Raw genomic sequence first — 26,975 nt, forward strand, 5'->3', positions numbered from 1 at the left:
CGTCCTAGTTGGCTGCAGGGGGACAGGCCCTGACAGAGCCCTTTCATTCCAACTGAACGCTCCCACTCTTGCCCGTAATTACTCGGTTACTTCATATTCAGTGCTCCAAATTACGCAGACATTTGTCTCCATTCTTCCCTTTCACTGACAGGGGGCAACCCTGGCCTGTCAATGTGGCCAGGACAGAGCCTGGGCCTGGGAGTCAGAAGTAGGTCAGTCACTTGTATTTATTGGGCACTTACTGTGTGCAGAGCATTGTACTAAGAGCTTGGGAGAGAGTGCAACATGACAATAAACAGATACATTCCCTGCCCATAATGAGCTTAAAGTCTAGAGGGCAGGTGCTCCAGTATGAGGGCAGGATCAGAAGGTCAAAGTTTCTAATCCCAGCTCCACCACTTGTCTACTCTGACACCTTGGGCAAGTAACTTCATTTCTCTCTGCCTCAGTTCCCTCATCTGAAAAATGTGAATTAAGACTGTGAGCCCCATGTGGCACAGGGACTGTCTTTAATCTGATTACCTCATATCTCACTGGGTGCTTAATACAGTGCCAGGCACACAGTAAGCACTTAACAAATACCATAAAAAACATTAACAAAAGACTTCTCTGAGTCTCAATTACCTCATTTATAAAATGGGGATTAAGACTGTGAGTCCCATGTGGGACAGGGACTGTGTCCAATCTGATCAGTTTATATCTACCCCAGCACTTAGAACAGTGCCTGGCACATAGTAAACCCTTAACAAATGCCATAAAAAAACTTCTCTGAGCTTTAGTCATCTCATCTGTAAAGCCGGATTATTTTAGGTCTACCTCGGCGTTTACTACAGTGCCTGGCACAAAGTAAGTGCTTAGTAGATACCATAAAAAACGAAACCTCAAGCCATTGGGTTTTTCCGTGATTTCCCAGGCACCGCTGCGGAGGCTTGCAGGATTGGACTTGTTTGTTTGTTTCCCAGCTGCTGCCGTTGCCAAAACTAAGTTCTCGTCCTTTAAAACTATTAGCTCAGAAAAGAAAATACTTTCCTAGGCAAGCACTTTGGGCCTGGGCGGTGACGGGGGAAGAAGCCAAGAGCTTCCAGAAGTCTGAGTGCTGCTACTTGGACTCAGATCTGGAAAACAATGATAGCGACAATAACGGTGGGAATCATTGAACGCTGACTCCGTGCCAACCACTACACTCAGCGCTGGGGTCGATACAAGATCATCAGATCAAGTCCCTGCCCCACATGGGGCTCTCGGTCTAAGTAGGAGGGAGAATGCATATCGAACCCCCGTTTTACAGATGGGGGAAGTGAGGCACAGAGAAGCAAAGGGACTTACCCAAGGTCACCCAGCAGGGCATCACGGGAGGCGGGACTAGAATGCAGGTCTTGACTCCCAGCCCGGCGTTCTTTCCACTGGGTCCTTCCCTGCCATCCAGGCTTTTCTCTCCTCAGGCTTTAGTGCCCAAGGCCCCTGCTGTTCATTAGTGTGGCACAGAGAGGGTGAGTGAGTTGGCCAATGTCACAAAGCACATTGAGCAACACCCTAGGATGACTTCATAGGCCTGATCCTCTCGGGGCAAGTTTCCCGTGAGGTACTGAGGGGGTGCATTCTCTCTCAAAACTCCTGGGGGTGTTACAGCAGGTCCCTATGAGAGCCCACGCTCTTCCCAGGCTTCTGGCTACCAAGCAGGGAGTTGCCTGTGCCCCAGGGTGACCTGCATGGACCCTTGTTCTGCCTCCCACTCCTCAGAAAAGGGGGGGTACATCTCCATTTTCAGGCGGGGAGACTGAGGCTGCCAATCTTCCGGCTGAGTCAGGGATAGGACTGCCAAGCAAACCCAAGGCCCTTACCCCGGCCCCCAACCCAGCTCTATGTCCACTGTTTATTCCCACACAGTAATGTTTTTATTTATTAATTAATCTCTTGGTGCAAAGTGGTCAGGGGAAGTGCTTTGTAAACACTAGAATTAATTTTACATTATTGGTTCAGAGCACTCAACTCCTGCTAGAGAGTCTTTTGAATCACCATCATCATCCCATCCTGGCTTTATGAGAGGTGCTCTGGCCAAGATCCGAGGGGGGGTCGTGGCGTGGCAGAGGTCTTCTAGGGTCAACAGGGTCAACCGCCTGCATCCAAGCAGGATGGACTTTCAGTCATTCATTCAATCGTATTTATTGAGCATTTACTGTGTGCAGAGCACTGTACTAAGTGCTTGGAATATACAATTTGGCAACTTGTGACTCTCCAGACGAGTTAGGGCAGAGGGGATGCTGTCTCTTGATATTTTCACGGAAAGGGTTACACCTGAACACCTACACGGAAAGGGATACACTCTCCCTGCAGTCCTGCAGTGGGGAAACTGAGGCAGATGGGGGGAGGCTCAAGTCCCCCCCACACCCAGAAGGAGTCAGAGACTCCTTGCCTGCCAGCCCTGTGCACCCCTAGAGAATGATAATAATAATAATTATTAGGGTACTTGTGGCACATTTACTATGTGCCAAGTACTGTCCTAAGCACTGGAATAGATACAAGTTAATCAGGTTGGACACAGTCTCTGTCCCACATGGGGCTCACAGTCTTAATCCCCAATTTACAGATGAGGTAACTAAGGCCCAGAGACTTGCCCAAAATCACATAGCAGACATGTGGTGGAGCTGGGATTAGAATCCAGGTCTTTCTGACTCCCAGGCCTGTGTTGTACAGAGTTGAGGTTCAAGGCCCATCTTGTACTCTCTCAAGTGCTTATTACAGTGCTTTGCAAACAGTAAGTGCTCAGTTAAAAGAATTGAATGAACAATTAAATGTATGAAGACCTAATGGGGTGAACTCATCAACTACAGGTGCTGCTTTCTTCTCAGAGCCATAGAGCAAGATCGGAGTTTACCACCTGCCCCAGAGGCTTCTTGGAGTTTGACCCTTGACTTTCACCTTTACTGTGTGAACCCTGAGGAGCAGGAGACCAGTCTTGTTCCCCAGGTGGGACCCCTTTCACTCTCTTCCTTTAGGTCCCTTCGTCAGGAAATAAAAAAGCCTCCTCGATCTCCATTCACCCAAAGGTCTCAGGAGTGAGCAAGCCTTCCCTCTCTCGGCCCACGGGGCCGTCTCTCAGCACTATATCGGATAACTCGCTTCGATTGTGGAGGCGCACCCCGGATGGTGGTGTTACTTGGACAGGACCCCCGTCTGAGGACCGACATTCTTTTCCTAGACAGCGGGGAAACAGAAGCCAGGTTCTGAGCGTCTCTTGGAAACCTAGGTCTTTAGAGGAGCAGAGGAATTTGCATATCCTTGGGTGTCTACATTGTTCAACTGCTTTGTCTTCAGTCTTGCAGAACGGGTCTACGAGGTGGGTGAGAGGCAGCCTCCCTCTCCCTTCTCTCCAGGCTGCCCTAGAAGTCCAAACAGCTGTGCCCTCCCACCCTCCGTCTCCCTTTTCCCCCCACACTTTGGTGCAACCAATTTGGGGAAGGACTGGCGGGGGCCTAAGCCGACGCAATCCTGGTGTGACCTTCAACCCCAGGCCCGCCGTTTCCGTCTGCCAGCCCTGCCCACTCTGAGGGGCACGGGGCCTTGCGAGGAGGCAGACGGGAAGGAGAGACGATCAAACTTCAGTGGGAGTGAGTCAGCAGGCAGGGCGTGCCAGAGGGCCAGCCCTGTGCCAACGAGCCGCTCTGGTGCCACTCCCAATGGGGAGGCAGATCTGGATGGCAGATAGGCCCTGCCTTTCTCTCTCTCCGCTCCCGGCGAGGGTGAGGAAGGAGCCCACGTCTGCCCTCACCCGCAAGAGTCGGTCTCACGCAGGCCGAGGCCTCTCTGAGGCGGGGAAGAGGAGCCGGTGGTTTGGAGAGTTGTGTGTGACGTGGCCCGGTTCTCCCTCCTGCGACTGTCCCAGAGATCCCCAGGAAGGTTCTACTCCTCCCAAGCATTAAGGGGACCCACAAATCCCAGCACCTGAGACCCCCCGATTTTTGACCCCGCTTACTAAGTCCCTGGCCTGTTAGGTGTCTGTTATGTTGTATCCTCGAGCACCTAGTTCAGTACTCAGAACACAGTAGAGGAACAGTGTGGTCTTGGGGATAGAGCATGGACCTGAGAGTCAGAAGGACCTGGGTTCTATTCCTGGCTCGCCCACTTGTCTGCTGTGTGGCCTTGGGCCAGTCACTTCACTTTTCTGGGCCTCAGGGACCTCATCTATAAAATGGGGATTGAAACTGTGCGCCCCATTCGGGATAGGGACTGTGTCCAACCTGATTTGCTTAATGCTTAGTACAGTGCCTGGCACATAGTGCTTAACAAATACCACAGTTATCATTAGAGGAGAGCTTTCCAAGCTGCCTCTACCCCCAGTTGCTCAGAAATTACCCCTGGCCCAGCCGTCAGGCCTTTTCCATTTTCAGCACCACTATAATAATCACTGCGGTATTTTTCAAGTACTTATGTGCTAAGCCCTGAGGTTAGACACGATTTAATCAATGCAATACTTTCTCATATGCTCATCGCCAGCCTCCTTATTCTTAGACTACTCCTCCTTAGAGGGACAGGGTTTGTATCGAATTAATAAATGTGGTATTTAAGTGCTTACTATATGCCAGGCACTGTAGTAAGCGCTGGGATGGATACAAGCAAATAGGGTGGACAGAGTAATTTTTCCCGGTGCTTAGTAATAATTGTGATATTTGTTAAGAGCATACTATAGATCCAGCACTGTACTAAGTGGAGGGGTAGAAGCAAGAGAATCAGGTCCCACAGGGGGATTACAGAACTAGCTCTTGCCCCAGTAATATTCAATAGTGAGAAGCAGCATGACCCAGTGGAAGATGCAGAGGCTTGGGAATCAGAAGACCCTAATCCCCCCTCTGCCACTTGCCTGCTCTGTGACCTTGCGCAAGTCACTTTACTTCTCTGTGCTTCCGTTTCCTCATCTGTAGAATGGGGATTCAATACCTGTTTTCCCTCCTACTTGGACTGTGAGCCCCATATGGGACCTGATTATCTTATATAATAACGATGGTATTTGTTAAGGGCTTACTATGTGACATGCACTGTTCTAAACCCTGGGGTAGAAACAAGCTAATCAGGTTAGACACATTCTGTGTCCCAGATGGGGCTCACAGTCTTAATCCCCATTTTACAGATGAGGTAACTAAATTCCAGAGAAACTAAGTGACTCGCCCAAGGTCATACAGAGACAAGGCAGAGCCAGGATTAGAACCCAGGTCCTTCTGATTCCCAGGCCCGTGCTCTATCCATTAGACCACACTGCTTCTCTGCTGGGAGCGCTTAGCACATAGAAAGGGCTTAACAAATACCACAATTATTATTAATACTTTTATTAGTGCTAATCAGATCAGACACCCTATAACTCTTAAGAACGCCCCCGCCTCCCACCCCCAACTCCACCCGCTCCTCACACCCAAGAAACCTGTCTGACTCCTCCACCAAAAACCCAAATTACTTCACCTCCTCCATAGCACACGGGCACCATAGATTTTCCCACCCCCTTCCTTAGATGTTAATGAGCATTCCGCAAGGACACTGGGGATTAGGTAACACCTAAATTATTGAATTATTATCTAAGGCTTGAGCTGGGAAGTGCCAGTTTGATGCTGCAGCCATCCGGATGCACACACCCCAAAAGCCAGAGAGCCCGTGGAAGAGGGAGGCTGATGAGCAAAGGGGAACGGGATAAGAATCATAATAATAATGATGACATCTGTTAAGTACTTACTATGTGCGAAACACTGTTCTAAGCATTCCCCGAAGGGTAGAAGGTGGAAAAAGGGGACAGAAGACAGGTTCTTCTTTGCCCTTTCTGAAGCAGGAGTGACTGATAATTACTCTCTTCCACTCTCGACTGTGAGCTCACTGTGGACAGGAGTGTGTCTGTTGTTATATTGTATTCTCCCAATGCTTAATACAGTGTTCTGCACACAGTAAGCGCTCAATATGATCGAATGAACTTCAAAGTCTTATTGAAAGCATACCGCCTCCAAGAGGCCCTCCCTAAGCCCCTCTTTCCTCTTCTCCCACTCCCTTCTGTGACGTCTTGACTTGCTCCCTTTATTCTTCCCCCGTCCCAGCCCCACAGCACTTACGTACATATCTGTCATTTATATTAACGTCTGTCTCCCCCAAACTTGCTGTGGGCAGGTAATGTGTCTGTTGATGTTTGTATTGTACTCTCCCAAGCGCTTAGTACAGTGCTCTGCACACGGTAAGTGCTTATTAACTATGATTGAATAAATGAACCGGCATGTAGCGGGAGGGGAAGCCTGAGAACTAGAAACAGAAGAGAGGCCGAAAGCAGGCCCTGATTGTGGGTCAGGGTTGGCAGCTGGGAAGGAAGTCCTCAGATGTCTCATTTTGGGAGTCTGAGAAGGTTGCACTTTTGTCTCTGGAGCCGCGGCGGGGGACAAGAGAGTCATCCCCTTTCACCCCAGGGTCCGGCTGGGGGATCAAGTCCCTGACGGAGCCGGTGCTTTGGGCTGTAGCTAGGGTGGGCTTTATGAGGGAACAACTTCCAGCTCTTGAAAGTGGAGTGGCTCCCCTGATTGATGGAAGGAGAGGGGGCCAGCTGGAAGGGAGGTGAGCAGAGAGCTTCCGGGCCTCTCTGATAGCCTCTGGGACTCGGTTGCCTTTGGGGTGCTGGACGCTGGGAGACAACGGCCGACACCAGCGGCCATCGGTGGTCCGTCTTCCCGCCACCTGCTGAACCGAGCAACCCACCCTCTCAGGGAAGGGCCGCGTGGCCGTCCCAGCCTGGACTGCACCCAGCCCAGAGATTAACCTAGTCCAGACCCTTCCCTCACACTCCAGCCTCCGCTTCTAAATACAGAGGCGACCGCTCCAACCCGGAAGCAGAAAATGAACGCCGAGGCCTCTCTCTACAGCCTTTAATGTTTCCTCCTGGTTTTTCCACATGCCTGGTACAAAACAAACAAAAATGCGATCAAGAGTGTGTCAAAAGGTGGCCCGAAGAGCCCTCGGGGACAGACCGCCTTCCCCCGTCTCCCACCCAGCTGCCCCCTCCCTCACCGTGTGGAGATGCTCTCCTAGCTGTGCCTACCCTGTGTTTTTAAATAAACAAGAACTATGTTAGTGTTACCGCAGCACTGAGTGGGAAGGGGCAGGGCTCTGGGGACTCCCAACCCTGCATCCCCCAACCCACGTACCTCCTAACCCCCCAACCCTATTTGAGTCTGGTCTCCAGAGGTTGCGGGGCTTTCCGAGACCCCCTCCCAACCCCTTATCCTAAAAGTTCGGTCCACGGACCCGGTGGGCGGCAGGGAGGGTGACTGGAACAGCTTGGTCTCCTCCAGTCTAGAAAGTCGATTCCTTCCCCTGCCACCGTTTCAGCGTTCTGGCCTCGGGGAGGTGATTGCCTCCCGCTGACTTTAGGGCTGACTGGCTGAGGGGGTCCCAACGAGGCTGGACGGAAGGGGGGAGGGTTTTATTTCTCCCGGGTAACAAGATTAAAGTAAAAAAGGCAACCTATAAAAAGTGGCTGGTTGATAGCCCCAATCTGGGAGTGTACGGAGAATTGGGGGCACAGTGAGACACGGGCCCAGATGTAGTGTCACTGCCCCCAGGTTTGGGGAGCGGGGAGGGGAGGGTCCCCGGAGGGTGGGAGCACCTGCCCAGGGGATGGAAGAGGGAGAGGAGGTTCCCCTGGGGGCGGGTCCAGCCTCCCGGGTGTGCTTCTTGTGCGGGAGCCGGGATTGCCCAAGATTGGAGCCGAGAGGAGGGTAGCTGGGACTACTTTCTGAGACTAAGGTGGGGTCCTCCAGCCGGGAGTGCCATCACACCTGCCCCTTGCTCCTCTGGACTCTCCCGGCCCAACCCACATCGTACCATCTGCAGGAGGTCAGTTTATTGCTGGGCCTCATTCCCACCATCCCAAAACACACACACATACACACACACACACACACACACACACACACGGGTCAGAATCACATCAGCTGCCCAACCTTGCATGCTCAACCTTCCCAAATCCCATCATCCCCCCCAGGGCCTAGGGGAGAGAAGGAGGCCCCGGGCTTCCTCTCCCATCACGTCATGCACAGTCCAACTCCAAAATCCACCAAAGCCAGTGGGCCTCTCGCAGAACCCACAGCCAAAGAAAAAGTCATCACTTAGACCCGGCTCGCAATGAAGACTAGAAACCCGGTGGGGATGAAGGAGGGAGCCGTGGGGCGGGGACCGCTGTCATCTGCCGGAAGAGGGGCAGGACGAAAAGGGAACTTTCGGCTTGGGTTCTCGCTGGCAGAGACAGAAGCCCGGCTCCGGTGCAGCGTGGGTAAGAGTTGCTTCTTTAGGTTGAGGGCCCGGCGAGGCCCAGAGCGGAGTGGGCCCTGGTAACGGTACTTGCCCACGCTCTGGCGGTCTGGAAGGGGTCCCCGGTGGGCGGCCGCCTCTGCGCCACTGGGGGTGGAGGGTAAGGGGGTGGTCGGAAGGGAAAGGCCGGCCTGCCCTGGCCCCCTCACACCCGGATCTCGTCGTCCTCCTCCTCCTCTTCCTCCTCGTCATCCTCGTCCATGAACGAGAAGTCCTTGTCCGGCTGGCGGGGGGTCGGCCCCCTCGGCGCGGGGCCGGGCGGGTCCAGACCCCCCGAGGCCCAGCTGGACACGGAGCTGCCGTCCCCGCTGGCGTGGCTTCCCAGGAGGCTGCGGCCCGAGCTGGGGCTGGGACCTCCAGCCCACGCCTCCTCCTCCGGGCCCCGGGCCGGACGCACGGGTGGCCAGCCCGCCGCCGCCTCCTCCTTCCTCCCCCGGCCGGGACGGGGAGAGTCCTCAGGGGCCTCTGGGGGGTCTCCATCGCCACGGTAACCGCCACCCTCTTCCTCCTCCTCCTCCTCCGCCGAGACAGGGTCCCACTCGTCCTTGTCCATGACGCTGAGCACCTCCCCCAGCATGGACGGGCCCAGGTCGATGTTGAAGGAGAGGATGGACTCGGCGTGCTTCATACCCGAGCCGCCCTTGGGGACCACCACCGGCAGGTCCGAGAGGTCTCCGAAAGCCTGCTCGGCCAGGATGGGGTCCGGGGAGCGGCCGGCCCCGTTGAGCCGGGGAGAGGCCTCCCCGGCCTCGGCCGCCGCCGCCTCCTCCTCGGCCACCCGCTTGACCGGGCTGGACGACAGGCTCTTGGGCAGCCGGCCGGCCCCCTTCTCCGCCGCCTCCTTCTCGTTGAGCTGGGGCAGGGACACCGCGTTCTTCACAAACAGGGCCGAATCCCTCAGCGGGCCTAGCACGTCACGTCCCTCCCCGCCCCGCGTCACCGACTGCGACCGCTTGCTGCCCCGGAACCTGCGGGAGAGCAGGCCGGGCTTGGGAGCGGGGGCGGCCTCGGCGGGGGACTCGGCCTCGGGCTCTCCGGCCTTGCTGTGGAGGAAGGAGGTGTCCCCGAAGGCGTCGCCGGCCCGGCCCACGTGCATGGTGTGGCGGAAGTCGCCCAGCGGGGCGCTGATCATCTCCGCCGTCAGGTCCAGGCGGGAGCGGCGCTTGGAATTGGTCGAGCCAGCCACGAGCTGTTTGAGGATGGGCATCCTGCCGACGGCTCTGGCCCCGCCCCCCAGGGGGGCCGAGGCTCGTTCCGGGTCACGGGGACGGACCGGCGGCTTCCCGGGTCGCTGGGAGGGGTGCTGGGGCTGGCCGCTTCAGATCTGGAACGTGGAAAAACCAGGATTAATGTAGCCTTGCAAACAACTCCAGACGTTTACCAGCCCTCAGTTGGGTTTTCAAAAATAAAACCAAAAGAAGTCCCACTCGTCCTCTTAATAACAATGAAAATAACAATAATAAATAATTATGGTACTTGTTAAGTGCTTACTACGTGTCAAACACTGTTCTATGCGCTGCGGGAGACACAGGTTAATCAGATTGGACACAGTCCCCCGTCCCTCATGGGGCTCACACTTTTAATCGCCATTTTACAGATGAAGGAACTGATGCCCAGAGAAGTGAAGCGACTTGCCTAAGGTCACACAGCAAACACGTGGTGGAGCTGGGATTAGAATCCAGGCCCTTTTTGACTCCCAGGCCCGTGCTCTAGCCAGTAAGCCATGCTGCTTCTTTCCCTTCTGGCAGCCAAGAGGAAAAACATATGAAACTTAGAATCTTCGCCATTTGTCTGAGAAGGATTTACTCTGGGAAAAGTGGTGAGTAGCTCTTTGCAAGAACCTCAGGTGAGAGCGCAAGCAATAAGGAGTAAGAGAAGGCAGGGGCCCGTGAGAAGCAGTGTGGTCCAGAGTAAAGAGCCCTGTCTGATTCCCAGGCCTGTGCTCTATCCACTAGGACACACTGCTTCTCTGAAAGGCAAAGTGACTCGCTCAAGGATACGCACTGGGTACGTGGTAGAGTTGGAATTAGAACCCAAACTCCGGCTCTTTCCACTAGCCGAGCTTCTCCCTCGGCACGACCTCTTCTGTGCCGGTCCAGGGCAGGTACCTCCCCCTGTCCGCGGCCTCCGAAGGACACTGTAGTACATTGTTCTGAAGTCCCGCCCCCCGCCACCCACGGCGGGAAAAATGCGATCTCGCAGCTCCGCTCAGATTGCCGGGCATCCGCACCTTGGGGGGGAAGACAGGTAGCCATCTGAAACCGGAAGCCGCACCACCCCCGTCCCCGTGACCCAGGGACGCCTCCACCCCCAGCCTGGCTTCCCAGAGATCGAGCCGGGACCTGGGAGGGCGGCGAGGGCGGCTGGGAGAAAGGGTAAGCCGTGGGTGGCAGGGCCAGGCCTGGCCGGGAGTCAGGGCGGAGGTCCCGCTCAACCAGCTCCCAGTTCCAGTTATTCAACAGGGACCGTCCGCAGCCATGGGTTTCCCCATTATCCAGACCCACCCAATCTCTCCGGGGGAGGCAGAGGGTGGGGATCCTTCCCCTATCCCTCTAGACTGTAAACTCGTTGCGGGCAGGGAATGGGTCTGTTAATATTGTTATAGTGTACTCTCCCAAGCGCTTAGTACGGTGCTCTGCACACAGTAAGTGCTACTAAATACAACTGACTGATTGATTCTCCATTTCACAGCGACGGAGGGAGAGATCGAGGCAGCAAAGGAACCGAGCAGGAGAATGCAGGATTCCCAGCGCCCGGGACCGCCAAAGTCCAGAGAGCCAAAGCCCACTTCATAGAGCCCACAGGCAATCACCTTCCCCACCTTCCAAGCCCAATGAAAAGCACATCTCCTCCAAGAGGCCTTCCCCGACTAAACTCTCCTTTCCTCTTCTCCCACTCTCTTCTGTGTTGCCCTGATTTGCTCCCTTTTATTCACCCCTCCCTCAGCCCCCCAGCACTTCTGTCCATAACCATAATTTTTTTTTATATTAATGTCTGTTTCTCCCTCTAGGCTGTAAACTTGTGGGGAGGGAACGTATCTATCAACTCTGTTATATTGAACTCTTCTAAGTGCTTAGTACAGTGCTCTGCACACAGTAAGTGCTCAATAAATATCACCGATGGAGGACTCCCCATTTCTCTATCCCACCAAAGACCACCCTCCCCACACACTCCATTCACCCAACCATCAAAGCCCAGAGAGGATCAACCCTGTCCCCTGTTCCTTGACCACTAAAGTCTAGGGAGGACCTCCATGTACCTCCTCCTGTGACCACCAAAGCCCAGAGAGGATCACCCTCTCACCCCCCGAATTCAGAGAAGACCCCATTGTACCTTCAACCACCAAATCCAGGAGAGGACCACCCCATTCTGCCCCCAAAGAGGCTAACAGAGCTCAGGGATGGGAGTTTTTCACCTCAGGGCCAGGATGACTGCCCCTTCCCTTCCCCCCATCAGGCTGTGCCAGGCACACGGGCCAGGGCAGAGACGACGAGGCAGGAAGCCGGGGCAAACAAAACCCGCTCCGGCCAGCTCAGCGGGGGAATTAGCGAGAAACGTCCAGGCTGACGGTGCCCGGCACGCTCCGCATTGTAAACATCTGCTCAGCTCAGCAGGTGCAGCCCGGGCCCGGCTCACCCCAGCCTGCCTAAAAGAATCCGACCCAGCTCTCCCTGCTTCAACCCAAAGCAGGAGGCAACTGAGTCAGGCAGTCAGTCAATCGCATTTAATGAGCGCTTACTGTGTGCAGAGCACTGAACTAAGCACTTGGGCTAGTATAACACACATATCTGCGATTACTTATTGATATTAATGTCTGTCTTCCCCTCTAGATGGTCAGCTCGTTGTGGACAGGAAATATGTCTGTTGTTATACTGTACTCTCCCAAATGCTTAGCGCGGTGCTCTGCACACAGTAAGCACTCAATAGATCTGATTGATTAACTGACTACAGAATAACAGATACATTCTTTGCCCTTAACAAACTTACAGTCTAGAGGGCAGTACACCCAGCGGATAGAGCCCAGACTCAAGCGCTTAGTACAGTGCTCTGCACACAGTAAGCGCTCAATAAATATGACTGAATGAATGACTGAGAGTTGAAAGACCCGGGGTTCTAATCCTGACTCCACCAACCACCTGCTGTGTGACCTGAAGAATGTCACTTCATTGCTCTGAGCCTCAATTGCCTCAACTGTCAAGTGGGGTTTCAATATCTGTTCTCCTCCTTGCATTAGGCTGGGAGCCCCAGGTGGGACAGGGTCTGTTCTGATGGTCTTGTACCTACTCCAATGCTTAGCACAGGGCTTGGTGTATAGCAGGAGCTTAAATGCTACAACTATTATTAGGAGTCAGCCCTGGAATCTTGTTCTGTTCTCCAGTTTCTCCCCCTCAAATTCTGCTCTCCCCTAACCCTTTCCAAATCCACAGTGTTGCCCCCTCCCCTTCGCTCGCTCACACACACACACACACCTCTCCCTCCCCCAGGATCTGGGGGGAGACACAAAACACACATAAACACACACACTCATATGCACACAAACACCCATAGAGAAGCAAGATTGTTCTCTTCACCCCCAGATGTGAGGAAGCTGGTGTGGGGAGAGCAGGTCAGCCCACACTGGTAGCCTCATTGGTCAACTCAATTTCAAGTGTGGCAGGCAGGGAAACCCACTCAGGTTTTGGCCACCTTGCTCCCTCCTTCCTCACCTCGTTACTCTCCTACTTCAACCCAGCCCGCACACTTTGCTCCTCTAATGCCAACCTACTCACTGGTCCTCCGTCTCGTGTATCTCGCTACTGAACTCTCACCTACATCCTGCCTCTAACACCTTCCTTCTTCATCCTGACAATCACTCTCTCCACCTTCAAAACCTTATTAAAAGCACATCTCCCCCAAGAAGGCTTGCCCGACTAAGCCCTCATTTTCTCTTCCACTCCCTTCTGCGTCGCCCTTCCACTTGGATTGGCACCCTTTCTTCACTTCTCCCTCAGCCCCACAGCACTTAATGTACATAGCCGTAATTTACTGATTTATATTAATGTCTGTCTTCCCCTCTAGACTGTAAACTCCTCGTAATAATAATAATAATGTTGGTATTTGTTAAGCGCTTACTATGTGCCGAGCACTGTTCTAAGCGCTGGGGTAGACATAGGGGAATCAGGTTGTCCCACGTGGGGCTCACAGTCTTAATCCCCATTTTACAGATGAGGTAACTGAGGCACAGAGAAGTTAAGTGACTTGCCCACAGTCACACAGCCGACAAGTGGCAGAGCTGGGATTCGAACTCATGAGCCCTGACTCCAAAGTCCGTGCTCTTTCCACAGAGCCACGCTGCTTCTCGTAGGCATGGAATGTGTCTACCAACTCTTATCTCTCATACTCTTATAATTGTAATCTCCCACACATAGTAATGCTCCTGATTAGAATCAGGAGGTCTCACTTGAGCCAGGTGGAGCCCTCAATCCATTCAGATTCTCAGGAGATTCAGGAAAGAACTGGAAGAGCTCAATTCCAATTGGCACCTCCAAAATCCACCTGCCCGAGGGACCCACCTTGGAAATGCCCCGGGGTGGGGGGCTCCAGCAGGCCTCCAAACACCTCAGGACTAAAGCCAAAAAAAAAGTTAGGTCCCGCCGAAAAGAAACGAGACGGCAGCCAGCAAGGTGAACGCAATGTCCATCACTCTTCGGACCCCTCCCAGGCCCACCCCTGCTGGGACGCCGCAAGAAGACTGTGAGCCCCATCTGGGACAGGGTCTGTGTCTGATCTGATTGTCTTGTATCTAACTCCAGTGCTTAATACAGTGCTTGGCCGAAAAGTGGTATTTATTAAGCAGCTACTCTATGCAGAGCACTGTCCTAAGCGCTGAGGTAGATACAAAATAATAAGGTCTGACATGGTCCCTGTTCCACACAGGGCTCACAATCTGAACATGCATCATCTCCCCATTTAACAGATGAGGAAATGGAGACACAGAGTTGTGAAATGACTTGCCCAGGTCACCAGAGCCGGTATTAGAACTCACGTCTTCTGATTTCCGGGGCTATGCTCTTTCCACTAGGCCATGCTGCTTCTCACTGCTTGGTACCTAGTAAGCTCTTACTATGCCACAATGATTATTACTGGGCTTGGGGACTCTCTGACTGCTGGAGACCCAGGCCCTTCAATTCCCCTTTTGCGGAGGACTGGGAAAGGAGTGTGCTGAGATGCAGAGTTCGAGGTTCAACTCCTAATCACTTTGGTGCAGGGTCTTCAACCCACATCGAGGAGTCTCCAGCCCAGGACCCGGAAAGCAGAGCTGCATTTGATATGTGGTAACGATGGCATTTGAAGCAGTGTGGCCTAGTGGATAAAGTACAGGCCTGGGAGTCAGAAGGACCTGGGTCCTAATCCCGGCTCTGCCACTTCTCTGCTGGGTGACGTTGGACAAGTTGCTTCACTTCCTCTGGGTTTCAGTTTATCTCAGCCGTAAAATGGGGATTGAGACTGCGAGCCTCATGTGGGACATGGACTGTGTCCAACCTGATTAGTGTGTATTCATAATAATAATAATGGAACTTGTTAAGCACTTACTCTGAGCCAGGCACTGTACTAAGTAAATAAAAGGTGAATGGATTGGGTACATTCCCTCGGGCTCACACTCTTAATCCTCATTTTACAGATGAGGTATCAGAGGCCCAGAGAAGTGAAGTGACTTGCCCAAGGTCAGCCAAGGGGCAGAACTGGGATTAGAACCCAGGTCCTTCTGAATCCCAGGTCTTTGCTCTAGCCATTAAGCCACGCTGTTTCTCAGTGCTTAGTAGAGTGCCTGACACGCAATAAATCCAAAGAAAAAAAGGTGGGGTGGGGAAGGTCGGCACTGCCCAGGCCCTGGGAACTGACTTGCCTACTCCCCTCCTGCCCCTTAAAAGGGCATCTTCTCAAGTCATCCTGGACCAAGGGACTCTCAGTATTTTGTGACAAAGAGAAGGTTTCCTGGGCTTTGGATGGCATCATGGTGACATGCCCTCTCGGGGGTTGGGGCAGCTCTTTGGGCCACTGCAGGATGGAGACTCCACACTTGGGAACCCCCAGATGGACTCTGGTACGATTTCTACCAACTCTACTGTGCTCTCGTAAAGCCCTTAATACAGTGCTCGGCACAGAGTGAGCGCTCAATAAATGCAATTGAGAAGGAATAGCTACTGGAACTTCAGACCTCTCTGCTCTTCCAGGCCAGGGAAAAGACTCTTTCACTCCACAAGCCCCCTCCAACTCCCAACTCTTCCTGCCCTCTCCAAAATACGGGGCACCATCTGACTAGATCCTTATCTGCTCCACTGGCTCATGGGACAACCAACAAGACGGGTCCTCGGCCAGTGCCCGAGCCTGGGAAGATGCAGCACCTCAGCACAATGCCCCCCCCCCCCCCCCCCCCCCCGCGGGGATTTAGAGGTTCAGGTAACATAACCTCTTTTTCCCTTCTGGGGAAGTCCCAGCCCTCACTCTTGCCCCAAATCGGAATGAGTTTCTCCTGGAGCGTGGCTCTGCGAGGGAGGGAGCACCAGGGGGAACCGGCTTGGGACTAGTGAGGGAGCAGGTGTCTGGCCCCGAGGCCTCTAGGAAGAGACCTCTGTCCATCTTTCCGTGCCTCCCGCTGGCACCGGGCCCAGCCGGATCCCGTGGGCAGCGGCCCGGCCCGGAACAGGAACCTGCGAGGCGGGAGCGGTGAGCCGGGGAGGCGGTGGAGCCAGGCTCCGTTCCGGGGGAGTGGCTAACACAGAAGTCCCTCCCGGGGCTGGGGGGCTGCCTCCCTCACTGTCCCAGAAGTGAGATCAGTCAGTCAGTCAATAGCATTTATTGAGCGCCTACTGTTTTCAGAACACTGAACTAAGTGCAAGGGAGAGTACAATATGCTAAACGGACACTGACATCATTTCTGGCAGCCAGGCTAGAAATATCTGGGCTCTCTTTCAACCGGTCATTCATTCATTCAATAGTATTTATTGAGTGCTTACTGTGTACAGAGCACTATACTGACTGCTTGGGAGAGTACAACAATAAGCAGACACATTCCCTGCCCACAACTGGCTTCCCATCCTGCCACTGGAAGTTTTTTGTGTCCGGGGATGGTGTCTATCAACACTATTCTATTATACTCTCCCAACCACTTAGTACAGTGCTCTGCACACAGTAAGCGCTCAGTAAATACCAGTGATTGACTGAGAAGCAGGCAGCCCATGAGACTCCTTTGCAGGGACAGGCCTTCTCTCCCCAACTTTTTTTAATGGCATTTGTTACTATGTACCAGGCACTGTTTAAAACACTGGAATAGATACATGCTAATCAGGTTGGACACAGTCCGTGTAAGTCACCCGTTCGTATCTGAGCGCTTACAGTGTGCAGAGCACTAAGTGCTTGGGAGAGCATCACAGAATATAACAGACACATTCCCTGTCCACAAGCTTCCAGTCTAGAGGGGGAGACAGACATTAATATAAATAAAATTACAGATATGGACATAAGTGTTGTGGGACTGGGAGGAAGGGATGAAAAAAGGAAGCAAATCAGGGTGACGCAGAAGCCCCATAGGGGGCTAACAGTCTTAGTCACCATTTTGCGGATGAGGGAAGTGAGGCACAGAGAAGTGAAGTGACTTGCCCAAGGTCACACAGCAGATATCTCAGGCCAAGCTCCGCCAAGGCTTCCTCCAAGGGGCTACTGCAACATCACCAGTTGTTCTTGGTTTGGCAGAGGGGTTCTTGCCCCCTTCCTTCCTAAAGAATGTGTGTGGGGGAGTGGTTGTTCACACTTCCACATTTCACCCTCTTGCAGGGCACCGAGTGGCAGAGGGTCGGAGTCAAGACTCACCGCTCTGCATCCTGTGACAAGCGGTGGTGGGGCATAGCGGACCGAGCCCGGGCCTGGGAGTCAGAGGACCCGGGTCCTAATCCCATCGGCTGTGCCACTTGTCCGCTGTGTAACCTTGGGCAAGTCACTTCGCTTCTCTGAGCCTCAGTTACCTCATCTGTAAAATAAGGAACAAATCCTCCTCCCTCTGATTTATACCGTGAACCCTATGTGATTTAAGGACTGTGTCCACCATGATTACCTAATATCTAATCCAATGGTTAGAACAGTGATTGACACACAGTATTTAACAAATACTGTATTGACAGAGAGACAGAGGGCAAGAGAAGCAAGGCTGTGCACTGACCCCACCCAAGGCTGGGGGGTGGGAATGGGTGAGGCGGAGGGTCAGTCTCATCCACCTAACACCACCAACCCAGGGGGAGATGTCTAAACTCACTTTCATCTGACCTGCCTTACCCTCAGCCGGCCCATTCCAGGGTCACAGGGGCTGGGTGGGATCCCGACACCCACCTTTCCCACTCCGAGGCAGGTCACAGGCAGAAAGCTAAGCACAGCATCTCTCCAAATCTGTCCGACGGAGGACACACAAGTCCCTCCCTCCTGCTCTCCCCCACCCCAAATTAGCAGGCCTGGCCCTCTCCCCTCAGCTCAGATACCTTCAGCCCAATCAGTCGATCATATTTATTGAGCGTTTACTGTATGCAGACCACTTTACGAAGCGCTTGGGAGAGTATACTATAAGAATAAACAGACATTCCCAACCCACGACGAGCTTACAGTCTAGAGCGGGAGACAGACATCAATATCCGGCCCTCCGCCGGCCAAAGTGAAATGATCCTTGGACAGGCTCCCCCGGATGGGACACTTGCTAATCTAGCAACCAACTATAACCGACCCCAGGGAGAGATCAGGGTGTCCATTCTCCCCTCCCTCCATGCCGGTAGGCAGGAGAGACAGAGAGGTCAGCTCTGGCCAAAGGAGAGGAAGAGACCCACATTGTAAGAACTCAGTAACTTCCGCTTGGCCTTCCTCGGGCCTGAGCCTTCCCCTTTCCGCTCTGGCGTGCTTGTGGTTAGAAATCAGGGGTGACCAGCTGCTCAAAAGGGCTCCAGGGTGTGGCAAGGGTGGAGAGGAAAAGGGTCCAGGGAGGGCGGGGGGAGTGGGAAAAGCTGGAGGCGGTTCTTTAAAAACAAGACTGGAGCCTCCTGGCAACTGTCAAGCTGGGGCTCTGTCTCCCCCTCAATCCAGTTGGTGCCCTGTCCCAGCAGCGCTGTAATTTATTTATTTCTATTAATGTCTGTCTCCTCCTCTAGACTGGAAGCTCACTGTGGGCAGAGAATGTGTCTGCTATGTTGTTCTTTTGTACTGTCCCAAGTACATTAAGTGCTCAATAAATGCGATTGACTGACTTTCTGCTCCTGCCTGAGCCTGGAAGCCTCAAGAGTCCCCTGAGCTCCAAGCCCTATTTCCTACAAGTATTTACTGAGCGCCTAATAGATTTTCTGGTGCTCTCCCAGACAGAGGGTGGCTACTCAGAACACAAAGAGATCTCTGCCCTTGAGGGGCTTAGAGTAACAATGGTTAAAAGTAGATAAATAAATCAATAACAAAGTGGAAGATAAGTGCGGAGTGCCGGCAGCAGGGGGGAAGAAGGGGTATTTAGGCAGGGAAGGCCTCCTAGAGGTGACTTTTTAAGGAGGCTGTGAAGGACAGTCAGTCAGTTAATCATATTTACTGAGCGCTCACTATATACGGAGCACTGCACTAAGTGTTTGGGAGAGTACGATACAGCAGGACACACTGAGTGGGAGGTGGAGGGAAGGTTGGATGGTTTGGAGAGGTTGAGGGAAGGCTGAAGGAGTCAGAGGACCTGTTGTATTGTACACTTCCAAGCGTTCAGTACAGTGCTTTACACACAGTAACTACTCAATAAATACAATTGAATGAATAATCTCAGCTCTACCACTTGTCCCGTGTGACCACCTAATAATAATAATAATGTTAATAATGGTATTTGCTAAGCGCTTACTATGTGCCAAGCACTGTTCTAAGTCCTGGGGCAGATACAAGTTAATTAGGTCAGACACAACACCTGTTCTCCGTTCCCTTTTGGAGGGCAAGCCCGTGTGGGACGAGGACTGGGCCCAATCTTATCTTGAATCGACACCTGTGCTTAGCACAAAGCGCAAGGTCAGTGCTTAATAAATCCCACAGTTCTTATTAAGGGTGTCCAGCCAGGGAGAAGACCAGAAGCAATGGAGCAGAGGTGTAAACTCGTTTTGGGCAGGGAAGGTGTCAGTTTACTGCTGTAATGTATTCTCCCAAGCGCTTAGTATAGAGCTCTGCACATAGTAAGCACTCAATAAATCCGACAGTGAATGAGAGACTGGAGGAGGACAGACTGCAGAGCGACCGTAGTCAAAAAGTGTTGGGAGATAGTTGGGCTTCAGAGTCTTGCTGTGACCAGGGATGGTTGGTAGTTTGGAGTGGTGGGCTCAAGGGAGCCAGGGATATAATAATAATAATAATAATAATGATGATGATGATGATGATAATGATGATGGTATTTGTTAAGCTCTATGTGCCAAGCACTGTTCTAAGCGCTGGGAGAGATACAAGGTAATGAGGTTGTCCCACATGGGGCTCACAGTCTTAATCCCCATTTTTCAGATGAGGTAACTGAGGCACAGAGAAGTGAAGTGACTTACCCAAGGTGACACAGCAGACAAGTGGCAGAGCTGGGATAAGAACCCACATCCTCTGACCCCCCAAGCCCGTGATCTTTCCACTAAGCCACTCTGCTTCACTGCGATATCACAGTGTGATTATCTGTTGCCGATTTGTCCATTCCAAGCGCTTAGTACAGTGCTCTGCACATAGTAAGCGCTTAATAAATATATACTATTGAATGAATGTGATTCACTGGGAAGGTTTTTAGAGGCGGTGTCATTGAGGGGGTGTCCACGTTGGGATGGTGGGTATTCTCAGGGTGTGTCCACGGGGCATGTTCACGGGGAAGGGAAGGGAGTAGTGGATAGAGCACGGTTCTGGGAGTCAGAAGGTTCCGTCTCTGCCAGTTGTCTGCTGGGTGACCTTGGGCAAGTCACTTAACATCCCTGTGCCTCAGTTATCTCATCTGTAAATTGGGGATGAAGACTGTGAGCCCCATGTGGGACATGGACTCTGCCCAACCCGCTTTGCTTATATCCACACAGGTGCTTAGTAGAGCGTCAGGCACAGAGTAAGCGCTTAAATGCCACAGGGTGTGTCCACTGGGAGGAAGGGTGTCTGCAGGGCGTGTCCGGGGGGAGGGGGAGGGTGTCCGCAGGGTGTGACGATGTGTGTGAGTCCGCAGAGCATGTCCATGGGGGAGTGGGGGGGAGGAAGTGTCCCCAGAGCTGGTCCACAGAGGCATCAGCAGGCTGAAGAGTCTTGGTGACTCTTCTTTTGTTTACAGGCCCTTCCTGGAGACTCCACACCCTCAGCCTGCAATCTGGCTACCCCCAGGGGAGGACAGCAGGGCACATTGCTACTGTCTGAACGGTGCTGGGACATGGGCAGGGGGAGACGGAGAAAGGGAGGAAGGAGGGAGGAGGAGAGAGGAGGGGAGCAGGCCTCCCCTACCCCCGCAAGACCCCAGCGTATCGGTGACCCTCACAGTTCAGTGAATCCAGAGCCTGAAGTCATTCATTCCATCGTATTATCGAGCGTCTGGTGTATAAAAAATAAATAAATGATGGCGTTTGTTAAGCGCTTACTAGGTGCCAAGCACTGTTCTAAGTACTGTAATAATGATGGTATTTGTTAAGCGCTTACTATGTGGCCAAGCACTCTTCTAAGCTCTGGGGTAGATACAGAGTAATGAGGTTGTCCCACACGGGGTTCACAGTCTTAATCCCCATTTTACAGATGAGGTAACTGAGGCAGAGAGAAGTTGTGACTTGCCCAAAGTCACATAGCCGATAAGTGGCGGAGCCAGGGTAAGAACCCACAGCCTCTGACTCCCAAGCACGGGCTCTTGCCACTAAGCCACGCTGCTTCAGAGCACTGGACTAAGCGCTTGGGAGAGGACAACAGAACAATTCATTCATTCGTTCAATCGTATTTATTGAGCGCTTACTGTGTGCAGAGCACTGTACTAAGCGCTTGGAAAGTACAATTCGGCAACAGATAGAAACAATCCCTACCCAACGACGGGCTCACAGTAAACAGACACATTCCCTGCCCACAAGGAGTCAGACATGCCAAGTTTGGTTTGGGTTGTGTTGGCAGGAACACAGACTTTCAAGTGCCAGAGCCGGGGGGTTGGGGGTGGGGGGGAGAGGTGGGTGGGCAAACCCTAAACTTGGTTCTGACAGCTGGTGTCTCTACGGAGGGCTCGGGAGCTGCCAGCTCTGACTCCCCCAAACTGGGGGCTACTGTGTGGACTCGGGAGAACCCTCCCTACCGTTCCTGGGTCAGTCCCCACTCAGGTTCCACCGTGGATCCTCTCCAATGGTGAATTAGCGTGGCTTCGCTGGAGTCAGCAGGCCCGGGTTCTAATCCCAGCTCAGCCACTTGTCCGCTGGGTGACCTTGGGTAAGTCACTGCACTTTTCTGGGCCTCAGTTACCTCATTTGACAAATGGGGATTATGACTGTGAGCCCCAGGTGAGACAGACTGTCCAACCCAATCACCCTCAACCTACCCCAGTGCTTAGTATAGTGCCTGGCTCATAGTGAGTGCTGAAAAAATACCATAAAAAAAAAAATTACAGAGCAGAAGGCTAGGAGTTAGCGGACCTGGGATTGAATCCTGACTCTGCCACTCGCCTTCTGTGTGACCCTGCGCTAGTGACTTCACTTCCCTGTGCCCCAGTTTCCTCATCTGTCAAATGGAGATTGAATCAATACCTGTTCTCCCTCTTACTTAGACTGTGAACCCTGAGTCCAATCTGATTATCTTGTATCTACCCCAGCACTTAGTACAGAGTACTTGGCATATAATAAGCATTTAACAATTACCACAATAATTATTATTAAGTGAAATTTGGGAGTTTGATACCAGGGGCAGTTGTCCCTGGGCCCTGCCTCAGAGTGGGTCTCCCTGCCTCAGGCCACCCTAAAACCAACCCCCAGATTTCAGTGTCCCCAAGTGGTAAAATGGCCCGGGGAAGACTCAGGGCTCTTAACTCTCCCTCAACCGGCGCTTCAGGAGCCGCTGGGCAAGCAGTCAAACCTATTTAGCCACCATCTTTATCACCCAGGCGTGAGGCTCCCAGCACCCTCAGCGCTTAGGGTGCCAGAGGGGCACCAGAAGAGAGTCCGGGATCGCAGGGGGAAGAATCCTCTCTTCAGGCCTCTGGCGGGGTGCTGGGCTATAAGCTGCCAGAAAGGTGGATGCTCAGTGGGCTGGAGAGTTCTGGTCAGTCACCGCTGTTTGTGTTGATGGAACATGCGGGAGTGGGTACAATGAGGTGGGAATGGACCTATCAGCAAGATCATGCCCCTGTGAGAAAGGGCAAGCCCAGCGTTTGCCCGAGTGGGTCGGGGGGATATGGAATTGACTCTCAAGAGATCCAGGCCCATCTCTGGCTCACAGAACAAAAATCTAGCCTTCAGAAAAGACCACTACCCGTGTTCTCAGCGGCCTCAGTGGGGAAGAGAGGGGTTGAGGAATCCCCAAGTTAGGTGAATGGCCCTGAGAGAATGAGATCATCTGGGCTACGGGCTAAGGAGGATCCGACTGGCACGGAACCCACAGCAGTGGGCTGGCAGTGCCAGGGGAGAGTCCGAGGTTTGCCTGCTGGATGGGAGCCCACAGCTCCTCCAGGAGTAGAGCCAACTCACTGGAAACCCAGCGCGTTTGCGATTATTTCAATCGAGGTTCTCAGTCTAGGGAGTGCAAGGTGGGGACGGGATGGGCACCTAAGGGAAAGGAGAGGCAGCCTGGTCTAGTGGATAGAGCACAAGACTGGGAGTCAGAGGACCTGGGTTCTAATCCCAGCTTCACCACTTGTCTGCTGTGTATCCTTGGGCAAGCCATTTAACTGGGCCTTAGTTTCCTCATCTTTAAACTGGGTTTTCAGTGCTCATTTTCCCTCCTACTTAAACTGTGCACTAGATGTGGGTCAGGGACTGTGTCCCATCTGTTTGCCGCAGTGATTCAACGTAATTTATTGAGCACTTATTGTGTGCAGAGCATGGTACTGAACACTTGGGAAAAGTGCAGTTTGAGTTGGTGGATGACCACAAGAAACTTACAGTCCCTGGTGTTTAGGACAGTGCTTGGGAATGTAGTATGTGCTTAAATACCACAGCCATTACTGCCGGGATGTGATCTTAGGCCGGGGTTGGGGAACTTTCAAGAAGTAGGGCTATTTCTCTGCCTCTCCTCAACTCCCCAACTCCCACCTACCAATCTCACCAAATTCCCAGGTGCAAACCAGAGTCCATAATTGATGCATAGAGCGGATTCTGCAGGGCAGTCTAAGGTCCCTCCCAGCTATCAAAGGCTAATCCCATCCTCCAGAGCGGAGGAAATGCTTCTAGGAGGGAGGTCAAGCGATCAAATGGGCCCCCGAAGGCCAAAGGTCAATAGTCGCCCTCCAGAGCTACAATGGTTTTTGTTTTTGTTCGGTTTTTTTCATGGCTAGGCACTGTCCGAAGTGCTGGAGTAGATACAGGATAATCAGGTTGGACCCAATCGCTGACCCACATAGGGCTTATAGTCTTAATCCCCATTTTAAAGATGAGGTAACTGGGGCACGGAGAAGTTAAGTTCCTTAACTGGGGCACGGAGAAGTTAAGTTCCTTGCCCAAGGTCACTCAGCAAACAAGGGGTGGAACTGGGATTAGAACCCAGGTCCTCTAACTCCCAGGCTCGTGGCACCAATTCGGGTCCTCCACATTTCCCCACCACCAAAAAGCAAGCCTGTCAGATCCAGAATCCCACAGGCCACGTCCTGCTCTGGCGAGGAGAGGTCAGGCTGAATTGGCCCATTTTACAGGTGTCTAAGGCACAGGCCTGATACCTCCCCCTTTGCTTCGACTCGGAGCCAGAGAACTGCCACCGGGCATCCGGGCATCCATGGGAGACTGGGGAGGAAGCTTAAAGGAAGAAGATCGTGGGACCAGGGAGGGCATAAGGCACTATGTTAGCTACCAAGTACTAGGGCAGGAAAAATAATAATAATGGCACTTGTTAAGCACCTACTACGTGCCAAGCACTGTTCTAAGTGCTAGAGGCTCGCAGGAGGCCCTCCCTCTCTCATATCCAACAATGACTCACCCTTACCTTCAAAGCCTTACTGAAGTCACATCTCCTCCAAGAGGTCTTCCCCAACTAGCTCTCCTTTCCTCTTCTCCTACTCCCTTCTGCATCACCCTGACTTGCTCTCTTTATCCACCCCCTACCCCTGCCCGCCCCCGGCCAGCCTCACAGCACCTATGTACTAGTTTGTACTTAATTATTTAGAGTAATGTCTGTCTCTCTCTTTAAACCTTAAGCTCACTGTGGGCAGGGACTGTGCCTGTTCATTGTTACATTGTAGACTTCTAAATACTTAGAACAGTGTTCTGCACACAGTAAGTGCTCAATAAATTCGATTGACTGGCCCAAGGAGACCCCAAAGCCAGACCCTCAAGCTTTACCTACTTGCCTCTCCCGTCCTGGCCCCCCAGCCTGGAACTCCCTCCCTAAAGGCAGCAGGCCCCAGCCCATCCCACCTTCAATGCAGGGCATTCCTCAAACTATCCTCGCTTGGGCTTGGAACGCCTTTCCTCCCTCAACGCCCAGCCTTTCCCACTTTCAAATCCCTCCTAAAATCTCACCTTTAACAAGCCTCCGCGGATTCAACAACCCCCTGTCCCCCATCAAGCTCTCTCTAGCACTCATGCCCATCCCGAGTAATTTTGTATATCTCGTATTCAGTAGTACAATCAATTAGCAAATACCACACTTATTGACTTTGATTACTCTATTTGTAAATATTTTTTATGTCTGTTTCTCCCATTAGAGGGCTAGTTCCTCATGAGCAGGGAAACACATCACGGCTGTTTTGACATTCCCAAGAGTGTATTGGCCTCCAGGAGTGCCCAATAAATATCATTAGAAGTCAAGACAGAGCGGGGTCATCCATTTCAGAGAAGGAGAACCTTCCACCCTTTCCACTTCCTAAAAAAAACATTTCCAGGCTCCCTTTTTTGAGCAGGGCATTTCTAGGCCTGGGTTGCAAGGGTTGGGGGGACCAGCCCAGAGACCTAAATCTCTCTGAAACCTGTGGCTAGGGTAGGGGAGATGCAGGATTGTCAGCAGGATGGCTCGCCCCCTCTGGGGCTTGTGCAATCGGCAGCCTGTAGGGTTCGTAGACTGCTTCTCCAAAAGAGTCCCCGAGGCGGGGGACACAAAGTTCAAGTTCAGAGAGTGGCTTTTGTTTTGTTTTTCATTTAAAGAGAGAGGGAGGGGAGGGAAAGAGAGGGAGAGAGGGAAGAAAAGCTCCAACCACAAAATGTAATCTGAAAAGTATCCCCCGGGTCACAAGGCCAGCTCACAGACCACGGCGGTGGGTAAACCCAAAACTCTCTTCGACTTGTCTGAAAACCCACAGAGGTTGTCTCACACAAGTCCAACAGGAAAGGCTGGAGGGGGTGGGGCGGGGTGGGAGACAGAAAAATTAGGAGGGAAGGTTGAAGGCAGGGGGGAAGACAGGGCCTCGCTTGAAACTCGGGAGGGTCTCCTTCAAGGAGCCCCTGGGGGGAGAGCGGTTGGGCCTCAGGATGGCTGAATGGCCAATTTGGCCGGTCTTTGGACGGAAGGAGGAACGGTTCCTTTGTAGCCAGCCCTCCTCTGCCTCTTTGTTCAGACTCCAGTCGGGGGCAGACCCTTAGAAGCTCAGCAGCCCCCCTCCCGCCCCCTCCCCGCCAAGTTTCTCTGTCTGGAGCTGCAGGGCCCCCCTCATTGTCTGCTTGGACTGACGCGGCTCTGTCCCAGACGGGCCTGGGGAAGGTAGCCTCCCCACCTCCCCATCTCCCCCGGCCCGGGACCCCCATGTCCAGGGCACGTCCCTCGTCCCGGGGCGGCGGGCGAGGCTGGCACGGAGGTCGTGGGGGGCTGTCGGGCTTCCTGGGCAGCGGGGGGGGGGGGCAAAGGGGGCGAGGAAGGGGGAGGGGGAGGGGGGGATGAGAGAGGAAGAAAAAAAAAAACCCGCTGCGTTTTCCCTCCTTTCTCACTGGGGAAAAAAGAAAACTTTCAAAGCCTGAGGCCAGCTGGGCCTCATCAGACAAACTCCAGGGTCCTGGTTTCAGTTAACAAGGACGGCTTCTCCACCCCCAATATATACACACACACACCACACACACAGAGATCCCCCACCCCACCAGAGACCCCGAGAGAGATTCCCCACACTCCAGAGACGTTGAGGAGATCCGTCACTCTGAGATCCCTACAATTAGAGACGCAGAAAGAGATCTCCGTATTCCAGAGACGCTAAGGGGGAGGTCGCCACCCTGAGATCCTTACGACCAGAGACCCTGAGAGAGATCGCCACACTCTAGAGACCCTCAGAGAGATCCCCACACTCCAGAGATGCTGAGGAGATCCTCCACTCTGAGATCCCTACAATTAGGGACGCAGGAAGAGATCTCCGTATTCCAGAGACACTAAGCGGGAGGTCGCCACGCTGAGATCCCCAAGACCAGAGACCCTGAGAGAGATCTCCACACTCTAGAGACCCTCAGAGAGATCTCCACACTCCAGAGACGCAAAGAGGGAGATGGCCACTCTGAGATCCTTAAATCCAGAAACCTTGGGAGAGA

At 53.0% G+C, this 26,975-nt stretch overlaps 1 protein-coding gene across 2 annotated transcripts in view; it reads right to left on the bottom strand.

Annotated features, from left to right (window-relative positions):
• Positions 1–6,868: 6,868 nt before the first annotated feature.
• Positions 6,869–26,975, bottom strand: part of CDC42EP4 (CDC42 effector protein 4) — a 34,484-nt gene continuing 14,377 nt past the window's right edge. For both annotated transcript variants that reach the window (XM_007657515.4, XM_029080008.1), the window contains exon 2: positions 6,869–9,652. In XM_007657515.4, the coding sequence (XP_007655705.2) occupies positions 8,474–9,535 (1,062 nt within the window). In that variant the 5' untranslated portion in view covers positions 9,536–9,652 and the 3' untranslated portion in view covers positions 6,869–8,473. The remainder of the gene's footprint in view (positions 9,653–26,975) is intronic.

Source organism: Ornithorhynchus anatinus, chromosome 15 (assembly GCF_004115215.2).
Source record: "Ornithorhynchus anatinus isolate Pmale09 chromosome 15, mOrnAna1.pri.v4, whole genome shotgun sequence".
Classification (NCBI taxonomy): domain Eukaryota; kingdom Metazoa; phylum Chordata; class Mammalia; order Monotremata; family Ornithorhynchidae; genus Ornithorhynchus; species Ornithorhynchus anatinus.